The 12,589-nt window shown below is 42.9% G+C and overlaps 1 protein-coding gene across 1 annotated transcript in view; it reads left to right on the forward strand.

Moving 5' to 3' along the window:
* Positions 1 to 12,589, forward strand: part of TSPEAR (thrombospondin type laminin G domain and EAR repeats) — a 54,473-nt gene that overhangs the window by 24,475 nt on the left and 17,409 nt on the right. The window contains exons 3-5 of the mRNA XM_060242035.1: positions 292 to 530; positions 2,073 to 2,163; positions 8,825 to 8,981. Coding sequence (XP_060098018.1) covers positions 292 to 530; positions 2,073 to 2,163; positions 8,825 to 8,981 — 487 coding nt within the window. The remainder of the gene's footprint in view (positions 1 to 291; positions 531 to 2,072; positions 2,164 to 8,824; positions 8,982 to 12,589) is intronic.

Raw genomic sequence — 12,589 nt, forward strand, 5'->3', positions numbered from 1 at the left:
TGTGTAAAATATCAAACTCTCCTACATCAACAATAGGACTCTTGGACAGTAATGAGATGCTGAGGTTGTCAAATATTCCCCCCCGGGAAGCAGCTCTACAATGGAAAGGAAACTGGGATAGTTAGCCACAAAAAGATTTCCCCATTCTACAAGATGTATACAGTAAACATCTTTTTCTGAATGAAGTTTGCTATCCTCCTGAAAACCCAGATTCAAAACACTATGGGGATTATTTGTTTTAGCAAGAACAGACTAATGAAAATACTTTACAGGCTAAATTGTGTTTTTCAGAGAAATGAATACATCTTTACCATTTTGGAGGAAAACAGTGATACGTTGTTGCTTGGACTCCGGTATTCACGGAATAAACTCCACTTCCTCTTCTGGAGCAGAGAGCTCTCCAATGGCTGGCAAACACTGGTCACCTTCCGGGATGTATTTCTGGCAGACAATCATTGGCACACGCTGGTGCTGGCAGTATCTAGAAATTCCTTCTCTCTCACTGTGGACTGCAGCATCCCCACAGATGTGTATGTGAAGCACATACAATTCAGGGGTAATTTTACCACCTCTCCCATCCCTAGGACAGAGCTGAGTGCTAATTGGTACTCCCCAGCATTGCACTTTCTGGAGACTTTGGGTCCTGGTGTGAGAGCTCCTGTCACCTGGATATAACACAGTTCCCCCCTCTCTTTCTTTTAAAAAAAAAAGCATGTAAAAAAGAGAGAAACTTTATGGTGCATGACGGTTTTGTTTGGTCCTAGGTTGTTTAAGTGTCACTGCAGGTGTGATGAGTAACAATACTGGTCAAGATACAGGACTATGAATCTGTCCATGTAGTAGTGAAGGACTATTAAAGCCATGTAAGGAGGTGAGAAACAAAGTTTAGGCTGAGTGTGGGCTGAATGAGTTTGTGTAGATGCTGAACTGTCCCAAAGTGGACATAGACATTCACAAGTATCCAGGATAGTTATGAGAAGAGTATTGTTGAAGTCACCATGTGGAAGCTCAGTCATTTTCAAAGGATGGGAGCAAGAAAGTCCACAGAGGCACAAGAAACAACAAGGCACTGGAGTTTTGTTGGGTTTTGAAGCTATTACAACAAATGACCAGCTCAGATGAAACATCCAAATTCTCATGTATAGGAATGGACACAAACCAGGAAAATGCAGTTTGGTTCATGATGTGCAGGGCTTTTATTGTAGAAAAAGCCCAGCAGGAACTTATTTGCATATTAGGCCACACCCCCAGTTGCCAAGCCAGCAAGAACTGCATTCCTGTGCGTTCTTGCAAAAAAAAAAAAAAAAGCCCTAATGGTGTGCTCGATTAATGAACCACAAACCATCATGAATGTTTACTTGCCAAATTAACTTGTTCAGTTTATGAGGTTCATGATGCCATAGAATGCCCCCCGGTATACTAGGTCCAAGTTATGATCCCCCAAAGAAAGTACTTTTGGAGAAAATTACAGGCACAGGTTCAGGAGTATATAGAATGGATCTTGTGCAAGCTAGAGAGACCATACTCACAGGAGATCTCTAGCTGACTTTCTTCTACCTGCCCTTCAAGTTTGGTGAGGATTGGATTTACACGGTCTAAGTTACAACCCTGCAAAGAAGGTGCCCCCTTCTTTCTGGGTAAAGTGCTTCCTGGGGAAATGATGGGCACAGGCTCAGGAGTGTAAAAACAGATGCTTGGCAAGCTAATGTCACAGGGAACTTCTTCCACATGCCTTCCAAATCCCCCCCCCCCAAAATTGCTTTGACGTTTGATCAGCATTTAGAGTGAGCGGAGACAGTCTGCTGGAAATGTATCTGTTCACAAGCCACCACAAACAGCATGAAAGTTTGTGGAAAGTTCATGCTGGCTGACCTACGTGAACTTCACTTCATGAACAATGAACCAGCCAAAATTCATCATGAACTTTAGTTCATGAGTTGGTTTGTGCCCATCCCTGCTCACAAAAATTGTACTTTTAATTAGTGTAACTCAACCCTTTTTCAGTGCTAGTATTCCCAGGCTGATAACGACTGTAACTATCTGGAGCCACATTTCTTTTTGTTTACCTTTAGGATTGTGGATTCTCCTTTCCCTACATCCTTGACTGTGACAGGATCCCGCTTTTATGTAGGGAGCAGAAGGAGAAGAAAAGGTTTCTTCACTGTGAGTATAATTTGTGGTTTGATTGTATTTAAGAGTGGTTATAGCCATTCAACAAGGATTGAACTAACTGTGCAATACTTGTAGGCCCATCTATAATACAAACCTATATCAGATTTATACCACCTTAACTGACATGACTTCCCCCTCAAAAAAATCTTGGAAACTGTAGTTTAGTTGAGAATTCTTCTTCAGAGATGTTTAGTACTATCACAGAACTACAATCCCCAAATTTCTCTATTTCTTTGTGGTATGAATGAAAACAACCTATTCCTTGGGGCACAGACATTTCTCCAACAGATGCAAATTCAGAGCCAAATCACACTTTATGTGGTAGATGTACTTCCTACGTGTACTCCTTGTGTCTTTTAGTGAGCTCTACAAAAAGTGTGAGAAAGGAATGCAACTCTTTCACTATGCAGGGACATATGGTAGACAGGTGCTAAGGAAATGCAGTTAGCTGTAGCTTCCTGGTATGTAACTGCAGCATGCTTGGAGAATATAGCTCCCTTCACAGCTTTTGATGTTCACCCTGACAAACATTACTGTAAGACTTCAGGCACAGTGTCATCTTGTCATCAGACATCATAAATGAACAGGATTTATTGCTAGGATCATGGGTTCACTCTTCCCCTGAGATATGAATCTGAGATTAAAGACTTCCTAGCAGGCCTGCAGCACCCCATGGGGCTCACAGGGCCCAGTCTCCTTGTGGATTTTACAGGCCCCTTCCTCAAGCCTTGGCTCCCCCCTCCCCCTGATCGCCTCAGCACATGAAGCAGGTAGCGGCACTGGTTAGCTCTCCCCTGAAGCACTCTGAGAAGAGTTGGGTGGGTAGGCAGGCAGATTCCAAAAGTTGGGTGGGTAGGTGGGCAGCCAGCCCCACCCCCTGCTTTCAGCAGCCCTTAGTCTGGCCATGAAGAGCTGGGGGCTCCATGTGCTGCCTTGTTTTCCATCACCATGAGCCTGAATGGTAAGTTCTTGGGTGGGTGGGAGGAGAGGCCCCTAGATTGCACAGGCTGCAAGGGCAGCAAGAGTCCTTTCAAGGTGGGGAAGGAGGGAGGCGGCCAGAACATGTCTCTCCCAGCTAGCATGTAAAAGCCGTATGCATTCTATGCTGCTCCCAGTTGAGGAAGGGCACAGGAAAGCAGGGAAATGGGGAAGGAGTACAGAGATACAAATCAGCCTCCTTTTGAACTTCAGAACCGGAAGTTGATCACTGCAGTCTGAGCTCCAGAAAAGGAAAGGGGAATTGAAGCTTACATGCAATTTAAATTACAGTGGAGGGGGGAGGGAGAGGGGTGACCCCAGCCTCTCCAGCTTCTTGCTCTCACCCCTATGGCCCCCTTCCTATGGCCCCCCAGTGGCCCCTCCCCCTCTGACTCTTAGCTATGGGGCTGCTTCCTAGTGTCTTTGCTTAAATTTTAATATGTCATGATATCTGAATTTGCTTGAACAATATTCGTGTTTGTTTCTTGCCTGCAAACCAGGATTCTAGATCAGAATTAAATCAGAACAACATGCATGAAAACAGGAAATTTCCTAGGAGGTCCAACACATTTGCATTTAGTTTCAACTCAGAGAATTAGTTTAAAGAGAACTGAAATGGATAGTAAATGCGAAATCCCTTTAGGGAACTTGAATGGTATATAAAACTATTACAATGAAGGCTCAGATAAAATATATATTACAGCTTAGAAATAGCATGATAAAGCCCAAGAAGTTGACTTTGTGGTTAGATGGCAGATCAGACCTCCTGAGAAAGTACAGGAAGATTGCAGACAAGTTCTATGAATTAAGTACCAGCAGTCTTCACTGTAGAAGATACCAAAGAGTTATTCTCAACTGAGCCATTGTTTTTTTGGAGAGGAAAGTGTCTGGGGAATTATGCTAAATAGAATTGGAAATGTTTTGGGTTAATATACTAGGGTTACAAGCCCCCTGCTGGAGGTGGGGAATTCCTTGCCCCTGGGCCCCGTCCTCCCCTTTTTATCAGCTGGCTAGTGGAAGGACTTATTAGGGGCAGGAGGAAGGTCCAGGCTATGTTTCCAGCAATGTGGCAACGTTACTACTGGCATGTAGTGATATCACATTGGGGACATTGATAGAAGTGATATCAGATTGAGGACATCCAGGTGACACTTTGGTATTTGGACAAAAACTCTATAGTGGAAGCCAATTTTACCATAGAGGCTTTGCCCAAATATCAGAGCATCATCAAGATGGCTCAACATGATGGCATCACCTCCAGTACATGCTGTAAATGACATCACCACATTGCTGGTGTCATAGCCTGGGCTTCTCTCCCTCTCTGGTAAGTCATCCTCCCCATCCCCTGCTGGTTGCCAAGAGGGACCTGGAAACCCTGTAACACACACATGAAACTGCCATACTAAATCAAATTATACATCCATCTAGAAGAAGTATTGTTGTTTTTTATATATCCCTCTTTTTCTCTACTGTAAGGAGTCTGAAGGTGTTTTACAATCACCATCCCTTCCTCTCCCCACAATAGTCATCCTGTGAGGTAGGTGAGGCTGAGAGAGTTCTGAGAAATCTGTCACTGGCCCAAGGTCACCCAGTAGGCTTCATGTGGAAGGAGAAGAAGAAGATATTGGATTTACATCCTGCCCTCCACTCCGAATCTCAGAGTCTCAGAGTGGCTCACAATCTCCCTTCAAAAGTCCACCCTTCAAAGCAGCTATTTTCTCCAAGGGAGCTGAGCTCTACCAGCTGGAGATCAGTTGTAAAAGTAGGAGCTCTCACTTGGAGGCTGGCAACTCTTAATTTATGAAATACCCCTTGAAACAGGGATATGATCATATTATGCATGCCTTGGAGCTGGGAGGTATGTAAAAGTGTTACACATCCTTTCCTCATGCTGGAACGTGCTATGGACATGGCAGACTAGCTGTGCTCTCTGGAACTTATCCCAGGGATCCATATTGCACTAAGCTTTTCAAAGCAACTAAGAGGAGACTGGGGATTAAATTGGAGTGTCTCAACGGTGAAGCAGAAAAGGGCCTTACAGTTTGTCAAGAAGGATGTAGATAGGGGAGATCCAGTAAATATTTTAGAGTTGGATTTCCAAAAAAACAGTACCCCACCAAGGGATCCTAAATAAGTCATGGGGAAAAAAGCTTGATCATCTTACAGGCTGATAACAGGTTAAAGGGTAACTGATTAAAGCAGAGGCATAAATAAATGGACAAATTTCATGATGGAGAGAATTAATCAATGCGTTTTGATTGGGGCTAAATGATCTTGAGTCAGTGATGAGTAGAGAGATCACCAGGTTTGTAGATGATACCAAGTGACTGAAGATGTTGAAATCCAAAGCCAGAACTACTCCAGAAGGATCTCTTCTAACAGGGTGGATGGGAAACAAAATGGCAAATAAGATTCCATGTAAAGATGGGGAAAGTGAGGCAAGTTGGGGCAAAAAATCCTACCTGGTAAGGTCTGAGTTTGGTTATGACTGCACAGGAAAGACATTGTGGGGTTGTGATAGACAGCTCACTTAAACATCCACCCAATGTATAACAGTAGTGAAAAAGCAAATTCAGTATTTACAATTATTTGGAAAGAGTCGGAAAATACAACTGCCGCTATCATAACTCCTTCATACAAATCTAAGATGCAACTGCATTTGACAGTTAATATAGGTACAGGTAAAGTTTATTGTCTATGGCCAAAGGCCGCTACAATCTGAGCATATATATATATATACACACACACACATAGTAACAAACATCCGTGTTAAACATTGTTAATAAAATTTGGGCTCAAGGAAACTGGTAGCATACATGTCCAGAATGATGAGGCTTCCACATTTACTTTAGTGAAGAAACAGCACCACCCTTGTGTACCTTGAAGTGTGCAGAACCATCTCTCTTCTGTACTGAAAAATAAAAGAAGCAAGACAGATGCAAGAAATTATGTGGAAGAAATTATACTGCTTTTATACCGCTTTTGCATATGACTCAATTTTCTATGCTTTATTCTGAACCCATACGTTGAGCATTTCCTCCTCAGAAGTTGTATTTGGCAAGCAGCACTGTGGCAACTGAAACTGAGGTACAGGTCTTGTGAGGGTTGTAGGACCATGATTATTGGCAGTAATTTGGCCAGGGAATGAAAAAATCACCCCTGAAAGCAATGTTTTCTGCAGGGGGGTGCTTGTATAAAACTTGTTCTAAACTTCAGCCACATGTCCTGAAAACAGGTTTGTTTTTTAAAGCTAAAATTCTGTAAAAATGGATTTTGAGTTAGACTTCAGACTTTTATACCAAGTTCCAAATATAATGAAATTGGACTTAATTAACCTTTTTCTCATGCCAAAAACATTTCCCCCTTAATGTTTTGCTATAGTGGTCAGCAGCTATTTAAACTATTAATAAGAAGCAAAATGTCCTATTAAGATACAGCCTCTCTTACATCAGGTAGAATAAACAGGAAGAAAAGAAAGACATTAACTGAAGTGATTTATAATGATTTTCATCATACATTGAAACATGACTTATTAAAATCAGATTAAGATAAAACAGCCTGAAGCATACATCTAAAACTTACACCTAGTGAAAAGCCAAAGTATTTATGTTAAGGGTGTGGGTGGGTGTTCAGGATGGGTGGCTGAAATAATCATATTAGGGTAGTGCTGAAACTGCCTCCCAGGGGATATTAGGAAGAAGGGGAATGGGAAATTACATTTAGGATTCTGAGACTAAATTTAGAGATAAGATAAATGCCTGTGCACAAAAGATTGGGTTACACTTCCAAAAGATCTGTTATGTCTCCCAAGCTGAATGAAAGCCAGAGGGAAAGCAGTCATCCTAGTAAACAGGGGCTCCATTTAACAACCCAAAAAGGAGACCTCTCCCATTTTGTTCTGTGAGCATCATTTTGGAGTGTGTGTGTTTCTCACCTATTCACTAGTTCTACAAGTAGAATGAATATCTGCACCCCAACTTAAACTTTTGTCCACAGAGAACCCTGTGATCCTAAGAATGCAGATAATTCTGAAAGTGGGGGGGGGGGGGCAGCTACCTCTGGTCCCCTCTCTCTATATCCATGAATAGAATGCTCTTTCAAAGACAGTGTTCCGCGCATTATCTTAGGGTGGGCGCCATTGGGTTTCTATTACACACCTTTGAAGATAATATGGGGATAGTTTGCAAGGCTTTTTTTGGAGCAGGAACGCCCAGGAATGCAGTTCCTGCTGGCTCTTTGTCAGGGTGTGTGACCTAATATGCAAATTAGTCCCTGCTGGGCCTTTTCTATAAAAAACTATGTAAAACAATGGTGATATCAGGGGGTGTGGCCAAATAGGCAAAAGAGTTCCTGCTGGGCTTGTTCTACAAACAAAACCCTGTTTGGATGATATGGGGCCTAAACCATGTGGAAGGAAAGCACATCTTACCTGGTGCTACAGATGGAACTAATTTTGCCTATCTACATAGCAACACAATGAGTGAACTTGGCAAAAGCCAACATATATAAACTTTGTGTGTATAGTGGAGCTCCTTGAATTAACTGCACCAACAATTAAGGTTTGGCCAAATTCAGATAGTGCAGTGCAGTGCAGTGCAATAGCACATATCAATGCCTTCTGATGCTTTGTTCTTCCTCTCCTTGGTGTGCTGGGCCACATATCACCCTAACCACCAAATAATATCGTTGCCACCAGGTCCCCCTAGGCCTCCAGTGGGAGGTGGGGGGTGAGCTCCAGCTGATGCATGGCAGAAAGCTGGGGCTTGGCAGTGTGGGACCCCACCTGAATAGGGTGCCAGTTCTGGGTTGGAAAATACCTGGAGATTTTGGGGGGTGGAGCCTGAGGAGAGAAGGATTTGGGGAGGGAAGGAACTTCAATTGGGTATAATGCCAAAAAGTCCACCTTCAAAGCAGCCATTCCAGGTGAACTGATTTCTGTCTCTGGGGATCAAATGTAACCCAAGAGATCTCCAACTACCACCTGGAGACTGGCAACCCTAACCCCCCTTGCCTTCCCATTCTGAGGCCATTGGCGAGGCTAGCTCAAACCAATCCAAGATAGCAGAGGGTGGGAGAGCCAGTACATCAAACGGGAATGCCCTAATATCAGCTGGTTTTTTAAGCCTCAGATTCCTTACCTACAACACTTGGCTTTAAATCATATCTACACTGTGATGTAATATTTTGGGTCTATCCTAATGATAAGATCAGTGTATCATATGTATTGTTACTATTTCTGAAACATTAAAAATAAAAGCCAAAGGGCAGGGATTGCCCCAATGCTGTAATTGTTCACCCATCATGTACACTTTGGTGAGAAGCTACTCTCACGCACAGTCTAACAACAAGCAGAAACACAGATCTAGGGCTTAATTTGAGCTGAGGTTCAACCTGTGAGTCCAGCTCCAGACCAATTTTTCAGTGGCAGAGCTCACGAAGAAATAAGGGAGAATGTCTGAGTAGTAGATTTCTCCCATGAAGAATCCCCATTAGCTTCCACATGTCAAGGATTAAAAACCCAGATTTCTAGATCAGTGATCTTTAGACAGGTTTAAGCCCAAGAGCCTCTTTCTTTAAAGAAATTAAATCTTGTGTTAAGCCCCCTGTACCCCAACAGTTTGGCCATATAAGCCTGATAGAACTGATTCCCTAGTTTTTCTTCCTCTCTTTTCAGGGCTTATTAAGGCAGCTAGTCCTCTTGCCAGGATCTGATGCTACCTCACGGATGTGCACTGGCATGAACTTTAATCTAGCAGTGCTCTCCATTCCCCAAATACTGCAGGATCTCCCAGTGAAACCAGTGGGAAATGAGCTGCTGAAATACCCTTACGGTCAGTAATATGGAACAGAGTGCTTCACCACCTTGCATATGAAAATTGTAGAGCAGAGCTACTTTTAAATCTTTCCACATTTCAAATAATTAGCCTGGAATTAGAGTAGATTCTGGTAGTTACATCCACAGTTTGCTGGATATTGCACTGTCATTGCAGCAACAGGACTCATTTGCAACTGGATTATCCTTTTTGGACAAGTCATTTCCATTGCAAAAGATTGTAATAGCACAGTATCAAACAATGTGTGGATGTACAAAAAAGGCACATTATTTTTATTCATTGAGGCAGAGGATTTTTAAGATGTTATATTATTCTTTCTCCCCTATTTCTAGAAAATTGCTATGTTGATTCCCTGTAGTTGATGTATGTTGTGTCACTATACTTTCAGTGTTATAAGTAAACATGTAATGCTTCTGTTCTCAAGTAAAAAAAAACCCAACAAGATCTTTGTATGCCTTTTCCAGCATTTGGATAAACACGTCTACATTCGTATTTGCCACAATTGGCCTAGCTCTGAAATGCTTTCCTATGCTCCTTTTGTGACTCAAGAGAGCTTGGGAAGTTGGTGAAACGTATGTGTCATGCAAATGTGTTAGGTTGACAATATGAGCTTCTTGGCACACTAGTAGAGCACGATTTATCCAAAATGAGCAGTACTCACAAATTTGCTTTGTAGAGAACACAGACTTCATAATTTCTTGGCACAGAAAATAAACAAACTGAAACTGCTGCCAAATCCTTTAATCACTTCCCTCGTTGCTCCTGCTGGAAGTCAGCTGCAGGCAGGGGGCTTGGAGAACAGTGGACCATTAGTATAATGAGAGGGTCTTTGTAGGAGGACAGCATGGTAGAGCAAGAGGAAGGTTGCAGTATGACTGTGCAGTGGTTGTCTGAGTACTTTGAAGGGATACTATCAGGCCTGTAGCCACGGGGGGGGGGGGGGGGGGATGGGCTGTAGGTGCACTTTCAGGGGTGCAGCCTACTTTTCTCCTTTTTTTTTTTTTTGCTATGGCTGATTCAGCAAAGCATCATCGGTGGCAGTTGGAGCTGGGAGAGCTGAGCAGGGCCCAGGGCACTGTAGCAGCAGAAGCAGCAGGTGGAGAGGAGGGAGGCAGAGGAGCGGGAGGCAGAGGAAGCCACATGGAATGGGCTGGGGAGGAGGGGACAGATAGAGCTGCTGGCAGCAAAGTGCTGAGATGGAGAGAGAGGGTGGAAGGAAACCCCCTGCTGGCACGCAAGGTGCAGTCCCTTCTTGAGTCTGAAGTTTTAGGGTTGCCTGCCAGCTTTGTCCCACCCCAGAAAGCTGAGAAGCAGCAAGCTGTGCAGTGGATGGGAAAGGGAAACTTTTTAAAAAGCCCCCTGACTTTTAAAATCCTGGCTATGGCCCTAGGTTCTATGGGTTTGATTTAAAGTGAAACATCTGGTGAAAGCCAGGCACTAATGGTTAGGAGACAGTTCATTATGACCATAGTAAAATACCCAATGCCCTTGGTGGATGTGGCCTTTTCCAGCTGAGACTATGGGTCAGGTGTCTGAGTGTACATGTATATATGTGTTGAGAGGGAGGGAGGAAGAGAGAATTAGAGAGAAACAAACAACATGTTTGGAGCTGAAATGGAGAGAGACTGAGATAAGGAAGAAGACAACCATGTTGGCTGAAGCACCTTGGAATGCAGGTTCTTCTGAGGATCTGATGTAGTAGGGAAGGTCTGTTGCCCTATCACCATGTTGCATCTGGAACTTCTTGTCCCTTGGAGAAGTGGGCAATACAAACCTCCTGCTGCTACTACCTAATGTTGTTTACTGTCATAGTAGAGAACAGCAGTGAATAGTAGTGAGTCAGCAGTGATTTTAAAATGTAGCTGTCCTTGCCCTGTGCTTGCCTCCACATCTTTTATTTGTTGTTGCAGGCATTGTAGCCTCCAGGGTACCCTAAAATGTTTTTACACACTGGCAGCCCTGTTCATAAGAAATTTAAAAATATGCCACAATGGCTAGCTCCCTCTCTTCTATACAAGGATCAAGCTAGTGCACTGAAATAAGCTAGTGCAAAGCCCTTGTGACCACAGATACTAAGAATCAAGAAGTAGAACATGGACTGCCTCTGTCTCTGAATATGGAGGTTCCCTTTAGACACCATGGCTTATAGCCACTAATAGACCTATCCTCCATGAATTTGTATAATCTCCTTTTAAAACTGCCATCACCACATGCAACCATGCCGGACCACACAGAATAATTCCCTTTATGACTATGCTCTTGGTTTTAGACAACTTGTGGTTTCTTCTGTGGCATTAGAAACATAGACGTAGACTAATACATCCATGTGGCTGTATGGTGGTTGCAAACAGTGGAGACAATGCATGGGAATTTGAGCAAGCATTCCTTTGAAGTCCAGAAACCAGAAAGTGAATGAAAAATGTTGTGCCTGTTATTAAGAATGCCATCTTTTATGTTTCCTGTCATCTCTTGGACTGCTTCCACACACAGGTTTTGCTTTGCTTTGGTGTCCAACCAGGTCTTTTTGGAACATCCACACAAAGTCATCCCCTAATTGTTCACTTTCCTTGTTTTTCTCTGTTTTGCTATGCTCCTTTCCAAACCTGCTCTGGGATATCTTTTTGGAAGGATCACAGTCATAGCATGTTTATATGAATATGGATAGGAAACTGCATTTTGCCTACTTGTTGCCACACTCCTTGCTTCAGCCTCTTGTGGCTGCTTTTATCTACTGCCGCTGGAGGAAAGTGCTGGGGAAATTGCCATGTGGATACTCTGTTGTCACTGTAACTGCCTCTGCATTTGCCATGGTAATGAATGCTACATGGAGGATCATCATGTTATGGAAGCAGTCATAATCTTTCAGGCAATCCCATGGCATTTGTGGTCAGTTTGATACTTGAAAAGTTTGGCAATCATGAACATTACTAGAAAAGGAGAAGACTGATTTCACAGTGCCACTTCATACATTTTTCTACATGGAGATAATCTCCATATAAGAGAAGATTTGCTCACCATCATGTGTGAAGTTGGTGCTTATTTTAACAGGACCACATGGGTTAGGAAGCAAGTGTGTGTAGTAGCTTCTTGACCCATGTATTTGCAGTTCAACTTCACACATGATGGTATACATTTTTTCCCCTAGATGGAGGCTATTTCCATGTAGGAACTAGTTCAGAGAGGACTAAATCTGTACAATGGGATTTCCATGGCAGAAGGTAAGTACTGTCTGGGCATACTTTGAATTGTGGCTCTGTTTAGTGCTTTTATGTATTGGCTAGATGGAGCAGATATTAGGCAGCAAGCAAAGAACAATAATTTCTGCAGCCTAACTTTGTATTATGTACTGAGGCATCATAAGTGTTTATACCTGATAGAAATCAATGGATCTTAAGTTACTAGCAAACTAACTTGTCCCATTGATTTCAATAGGATATGACCAGAGAATTGTGGGTGGTGGCCTCAGGTGTTCTTAAAATCAGTTGTTGTACCATAACAATATTGCAAAGAATGATACCATCACTGACTGACCTGTACTTAATTCAGATAAACTTTGTTCTAGCTGTTACTGAAACTCAGGAGGCCAGCAGAAGCCAAATAAGAGG

This window comes from Heteronotia binoei, chromosome 6, assembly GCF_032191835.1.
Source record: "Heteronotia binoei isolate CCM8104 ecotype False Entrance Well chromosome 6, APGP_CSIRO_Hbin_v1, whole genome shotgun sequence".
In the NCBI taxonomy this organism is placed as follows: Eukaryota; Metazoa; Chordata; class Lepidosauria; order Squamata; family Gekkonidae; genus Heteronotia; species Heteronotia binoei.